The 7231-nt window shown below is 42.5% G+C and overlaps 1 protein-coding gene across 1 annotated transcript in view; it reads right to left on the reverse strand.

The window, feature by feature from the left end:
* Nucleotides 1-7231, reverse strand: part of LOC116391897 (neuronal acetylcholine receptor subunit alpha-3-like) — a 17639-nt gene extending 10408 nt beyond the window's left edge. The window contains exon 1 of the mRNA XM_031862886.1: nt 7019-7231. Within this exon, the coding sequence (XP_031718746.1) occupies nt 7019-7076 (58 nt within the window). The 5' untranslated portion in view covers nt 7077-7231. The remainder of the gene's footprint in view (nt 1-7018) is intronic.

Here is a 7231-nt window from a genome sequence, read left to right on the forward strand (position 1 = left end):
GTGTGTGTGTGTGTGTGTGTGTGTGTGTGTGTGTGTGTGTGTGTGTGAGCGAGAGAGTGCATGGAAGAGAGATACAAAGAGGGAGAGAGAAACAGCCCAGACAAGATATAGTAGGAGAGAAGTGACAGCTAGAGGAAGCAGAGAAAAGCTAAATGGTGTGTCTTTGTTCTCCAGGGTTTTTGATGGTCTGACTGTGACATGCTGAGTGACGCACAAAGAGGATCCACTGTGATTACTGCATGTGCTGTGACTATTCCATTACGCATATGGTGCATGTTATAAAGCATATGTGTGTCTTCATGTATGAGGGCACGTTTACAGAATATACTGTACTGTGTAAATGCACATGTTCCTATTTATACAGTATGTCCACTCACCTCTGATGTGATTCACTCTGAACAGAATTTTATTTTCACTGATGCATGAATTCAATGGATCCTTGCCTCCATGCTTTCATCTGAGAAAATGTGTGAGTTTTCAGGTCATATTCTCTGAATGTGTTCGAAGATATTGTAAGTAAACTCACATTTTCATTAAAAAAGAGGGCAATTCTCCAAATGTAAATATGTTCTAATGGGACAACTGCATATTTAAGTACCCCAATGCCAAAATATGTTTACGATAAACAAAAAACAAAACTTCAGCAAAACGCTGAAGAACAGACAATATCACCCCAAATATGGCTCTACTTGATAGACATGGGGTGTTGGGATGGGAAATATATATCTATACATATTGTGTAGTTTGATTCTGGCACAACCTTTCCCTCACATTCACTCTTACATTTCTGTGTGTCTCACAGACAGCAAAGGGAAGTTCATCCCCTGTAACTCAAGATCAAAAGAGATTAACATACTATGAGACAGAGTGAACACAGTCATCAACAGAAGCCCCTATGAGACTCCCCGAAAAAAAGGAAGGATCGAATAAACAAGTCGGATGCTTCTCATGTCATTTAAACTCCTCCAGTGAATTAACTGACAGCAGATCGACAGCCAGGCAGCCCACCGAGCGAACAGGTGGGAGGGAAAGAGAAGTGAGAGCGCCTGAAGGAGATACTCCATACTCAGCCATTCTACAGAAAAGGTGTGCGACAGATTCAACAATGTGTTTCCATGTGACCGATTATCAGCCCTAACAGCTGGGATTACCATATGTTTAATTATAAAAATAGCTACAGATTATCAGGTTCCTTTTACAGCAGCAGCAACATTTGTATACATTTTTGTACATTTGTGACATATTTGTATACAAAAATGTCTTTCCTACAGTTTAAGTCACAATGCAATAAGTAACCCGGGTGTCATACACATACACGTAAGAGTTCGCAAAATGTAAATATTCTCCTCAATGTGCAAGTGACACTGCTATGAACTATTCAATCGCCTCACATACAATAGGGAACTGTATTTCATTTCTAGGTCAAGGAACCAGAAAGAACTAGAAAGTAACTTTCTGAACCATTCAGGGAAGATGAGCAGAGCTCTGCCCGACGGGAATGAGTTGTGATAAAATTAACCAGCTAATCTTCGTCCCGACCATCACCTCCAGCCTCAAGCACTGAGTAGTGGGAAAGCAATAAGATAATGGACACAGTAAATGAAATGACTTGTTAGCTGTAGTTATTCTTCAGGGCACAGTGAAGCGCTAAGGCAGCATAAGCCTTTCAGTTTCAAGCACTTGCTCTTCCAAAAGAGTCAAGATGACAATGAACGCCCAACAGCTTCTTCCCTCTGGAGACGTCTCAGGACATGTTGGAGAGTTTACATATTGATCTAAACGATTTTCAGGATCCAGTAAGAGGAAGGAAAATCTTAAAGACTGGATGCTGGGCAGTGCTATTTTCCATGACCCCGGTGTGGATAAGTCAATCGAAAATGGATGAATGGCTGAATGAATCAATGGAGGGCTTAGATTGTTAAACTACTGATGCAGGAAACTATGACCTTTAAACAAGAGACCCTGGAACATCCTTTGTTTTTTTGTAGCAAACTGAAATCATTCTTCCTGATCGTGTTTGAGAAGTTTGTCAAAGTTTGTCACTTTGATGAATACAGTAGGGCAATCGGTGAAGGCTTCAACACTCAGCAAGTGGGCAACATGGCAAAGCAAGGCGTGGATGATGCTGGGCCTACTTCAAGTCTCAGAGTACACCACAGAGATCCCGATCAAACTGAACAGACTACTGCAAACTAGCAAAATAAAGAGACCATCATCACTCTTGAAAATGGCAACTTTGAGCAAAAACAGACATTGGATAGAAACACAAAAACGAAAAACAAAGATTCAAGATGGGAAACTAACAGCGAATTGTACGAGGGATGACACTGTTGAAATATGGACATGCTGATAATAAATCATGGCATGACACTCGAGGCTGCGTCCTGAGTTAGCTTGCGTTCTGTGTTAACAGCTGGACTGACACAAAGTGCCAAGGACACATGGGCAAACATATCAATTAAAAACAATCAATTAATGAAAAACGTAGGTCAGTCTATAGAAAATGTAAACAGGTAAGGAGGAGAAGTGAAAGTGGGGGCAAAATTCTCAAATAACCCTGTCCTCCATCTGAAGCCTCTGTTGCTCAACGTCATCTTCTCCAGCTTTCTCTCCCTCCATCCTAAAGCGTGACTCAGTTCATCGGCAGCACCAAAGACCAGGATGTCCCATAGGAATCATTCAGCAGGGCTGTCTGGAGGAGGATGTCTGTGTGTGTGTGTGTGTTAAAGAGAGTGAAAGTGTGTGTGGTGTTGGTTGGAGGGGAGTATGGTGGTTTAAGCCAATCCATAGGGGGGTGGGATAAGTCCTCTGCCTCTGCCTGTGGCGGTTACACCATGTGTGCGGGAGAGGGGTTCAGTTGCAATAATCACACGACAATCGTGTTAAGAGGATCCTCAAGCCGCTGCACAGTCCTTAAGTCACACGCACAGAAGCACACACATACTCACCGATTGCCTGTCAGACTTTAATGCAACTATATTGCTTCTGGGAGAGAAACCAGAGAGCCGTTCTGTAGTTCCAAGCTCAGAGAAGCAAATATGTTTGATGATGCTGCGATGCAAGCAGACAACTCCATACAAGCAGATAAAAGCCCCAAGGGTTTATTGTAACGCATGCTGGTGTAAGAAAGAACACTTGATTCTTTGGCCACACTACAATCTCCATTGTAAAGACTGAGTTGTAAAGACTTCACTTTTCACTGGAGTATTTATTTAATTGTTAGCACAGCAATGCAGTTGCTGCTCTCTTGGGCAGAACTTGTTTAAAAAGAAAGCTCCTCTTCACGCTGTTAACGCGCAGCTGCAGCCTATTAAAAAGCACTGTGAAGTGAGATAGAGGGGTCAAGCCTGAAACATAATGCGGATCAGATTAGTATAGTGCAGGCATGGCTGGACAATTCTCTCAGCTATTTCTGCTGGAGATGATGTATGCTGCAGGATAATGCATCATGCACTCACCAATTGTAATCACTCAATCTCAGACCTTACAGAAACTATTTTGTCCTTTAATATGCTGATGAGCACCACAACCTATCGCACAGGCTGTGACTTCATTTGTCCCTACCCAATGTATTCAACTAACAGCCCCATGCTGTAGCTTTACAGATCCCCCACACCTTACGTCTAAGCGACTCCAGCCAGATCCGACCAAAATACCCTAATCCCATGGTCTGCAGGATCAGCTTTTCCTCTGTCATAGGGACAAATCACCCTATCCTTGATGGCAAGAGGCAATACCTTCTGTAGCCCACTTATCGGATCCCCACTGGGAGTGTGTGTGTATCAATGTGTGTTTTCAGTCACTTATCTGCATACACAGCCCCTGTTAAAAAAATATCCCATACAACCAATGAGGGATTGAGGGAAGGATGGAAGAGAGGACCGGTGAAGGACAGAGTGGAGGATAGCCGAAGGTGTGGGTAAAATTCTTGAATTCTTCTGGAACTTCAAATAGCCAGGTCAACCACCTCTAACAAGCAAGGACACAGCAGATTTCCTCTGGCTTTAGAAAAATCGGTTCTACTGTGGAGAGTATTGACACTGTCATCCCTTCACAGCACCGCTTTCTTGTTCCTTTTGAAATTCGCCCAAGGGCGAAGCGACAAAGCAGTCGGCTGGAGCAAATCTCTCCAGTTGAAGAGAATGACAGAGACAGTGAGAGAGTCAATCCCACGTGTCATACGGAGACACATCCCTTCCCCGCGACTCTGAGTCTGCATCATGTTACGGGATGTGCGAAGCCAGTGTCTTTCACGTCGACTGGAGCCTGACAACACAAAGCCACTTAGTGCTGCTCCCGAGGGGGGACACCGGGTAGCACATCTGAGACGAATTCACTGATGCACTCTGGGCTTTAAATTTAAAAAAAAGGTTTCATATAGCATGGCGGGGGTTCAACCTATAGCCAGAATAATTACTCCTCCCACAGTTTGTTCAAAGTACAATGTGTCAGTCCCAGGAAAACTGTCTAGTTTGTATGGGACAAACACTTTCAGTCTGAGCGATACCCACAGTGGCTGAATAAATCAAGAAGACATATTTACTGCCCTTTAATGGCAAAATACAGTAACTACACATTTAGGTCAAAATTGAGATAAGGCCCGAATCTGACTTTTTGACATCTGTCATAATATATAAAAAATGATTATACCATTTAAATGAATCATCTAACTATAAAACAGGAATCTCTCTCTGTCTGTCTGTACGTATACGTCCTTCGCATATCTCGAGAACTATTCATCCGATCTACTTTATACTTGGCGGGTGTACTGCTGGGGAGCTAAGGACGTGCAGTGTCAAAGTTGGTGCAATGTGGACACGCCGTGACATGTTCAAAATCAATAAACTTTGAAAATACAAGCAAGCGTAATACCGTGGTATTCGACAACACTACAAGCAGCAACAAGCAATCAGCCTGTCCAATGCTAGGTACCGTGTGAAGCTATAAGGTGAGATAGACAGGGCTAGCCTTAGCTAAAGCTAAAACCAAACTTACTTACACTGTTTATTTTCATCTGTAAAAAACTATAATTTCAATGACAATTCACATAACAGCTACTTAATAAGGCAGTTATGTTGAAGAACAAAACCCCAGCTAAACTTCTCCTCACTGGCTTAGTAAAGAGTAAGCATGTATCTGCAATCAACTTTTGACTCTTGTGGAATTCGTACAATATAAAGCTATCTTTAAATTACACATTTAAGTGTGCTAGACTGTAAATTGATTTTATTTATTTATTTTGATACAAACATTTTAAGTTGAAGGACTGGCAGACATCTATTAAAACACAGATACGTTTAATTTGCTGTGGATCGTAAAAAATTCAATTGAGTTTATACTGAAAAAAACTATTTCAAAGGGTCAATGAAGTTGTATTTGTTAGTGAAAACTGTTTTCCCCCCTTTCATTCTGTGAGGATTAACCGAAGGCAGACCAAATAATCTGCCTAAATGCATGTCAACCTTTCTCTCTGTTTCCCAATTTGTCAGGCAGACAGAAAATGTTTCTTTAGTGCTTATAGTTACTGCTCTCTGTCTTTGTGGGGCAGGATCTAAACTCAAATTTCAGCAACAGAAATCCACAGCAAAAGACTGACTGACAGGTGTTAAGGCGCAAAAACAACAACGATGCTGCCAAAGAATATATTGCCACTTGAAAGTGACTTATTTGATCCTTATTTTAGACCCATTATGCTCCCATTGGTAAAGACGCTCTCCCAATATACCTGCCTCTGTGTAGGGTAACTTTTTGTGGATGTGAATGAGATGAATTTCAGGATTAAAATAACAATTTAGTTACATGTGAATACAGCATTAAAGCATTTATCTATTCTTTGTTCTGCTGCGGGTCCCCTGAGAGCCACTCAAACACGACCTCAAAATCTGCTCTTTTAAAGCAGACAGGAGACTGACAGCCTGAACCAGAGATGGGAGAAGATATCAAATATGTGTGGAGGGAATTTTGGAAAGAAGAGAAAAGAAAGAAATGGATCACACAGAGAGCAAAACAAATCACAGACGACCTGACTGAGCAATCCAGCCTGATTTAATGTCATAAAGTACAAACATTAAATCAAACCACAAGGGAAACGAGAGTCTTGCACTTAAACTCTTGCTACAGCATCAGGATCTATTGGTGCTACTGTCCTTCAAATACCACTGAAAACCACTAAATGCACTTTGGCAAGAAACTGAACCCCTTCAGCTCCATGGCATGAATCCTACACCGAACCTTGACCTCTGACCTCTGTGGGTGGAAGGAGCCCACAGCCCTCCACATCTGGTCATTGAGCTGCTGCAGAAACGCATGTCATCCATGTGTTGGCTTGTTTTGTGCGTGGATGGCTGCTTCACAGTAGCTCCGGGGGGGGGGGGAGGTATCAGTTAAAATGACACATGTCACGATCACAGATCATGATCTCAAACTAAACCCTGACCCCCTCCCTGCAACATAACAGTGACTCTGCAAGTTTCTACAGAATATAGGAGATTATTATTCACAGGCACGTGCAGATTGTTCAGGTGAGCACAAATACTCACATTGATAAGGCCATGGTATCTCCCTCCTTCTATACGTTTTAGCTGGAGCAGCAAGCAGGATGCGCAAATTAAAATGGGAGGGGGACTCTAGATTTCTTGCGAGTTGTGCGCTCCTGCGCGTTCAAAGACTGAATGTTTGTAGGTTAACTATTTTTGCAGAAATTGTCAGTTTCAGCAATAAAACGTGTTTGCATTTGACATCCCACTCAAGTTTCGTTTATACCCATGCTATCCGGCTTGGTTAAAAATGTTAGTCGCTTTGGTAAAAGCGGTATTGGTTTCCCCGGATCTTTACCCAGAAGCGCACAAAGGACGCTAACTCATGGTGGCGGGTGACTCAAGGTAACTTAAAAGTAATATATCGAGTAAGGTAACCATTCACATGAGTCTAAAATAAGTTGATGGTGTTCGTAAAGTAACGAGTAAAATGCTACTTTTTTTGCCAGCATAGCACCGACTCACGGCGCGCTGTGTCTTACCTTGCGCTGCGAGGAGCACCAGAAGGAGGACGTTTGTTAGTTTCCCGGAGAAATTCATCGAGACATCGGTGCTTGACGATGCTTTCTGTGGATAAAAAAACGATGCTGATGACTGAAGTCTTGTCAGTAACCCACTACAGACGTCTGTGAAGCCTTACGATTCGAGCAACATTTCCCTTTGCGCTCTCGAGCGTGGAGAGGTTGGACTCGCGG

The sequence above is a fragment of the Anarrhichthys ocellatus genome, unplaced genomic scaffold, assembly GCF_004355925.1.
Source record: "Anarrhichthys ocellatus isolate YVR2014 unplaced genomic scaffold, GSC_Weel_1.0 scaffold27, whole genome shotgun sequence".
Lineage (NCBI taxonomy): Eukaryota > Metazoa > Chordata > Actinopteri > Perciformes > Anarhichadidae > Anarrhichthys > Anarrhichthys ocellatus.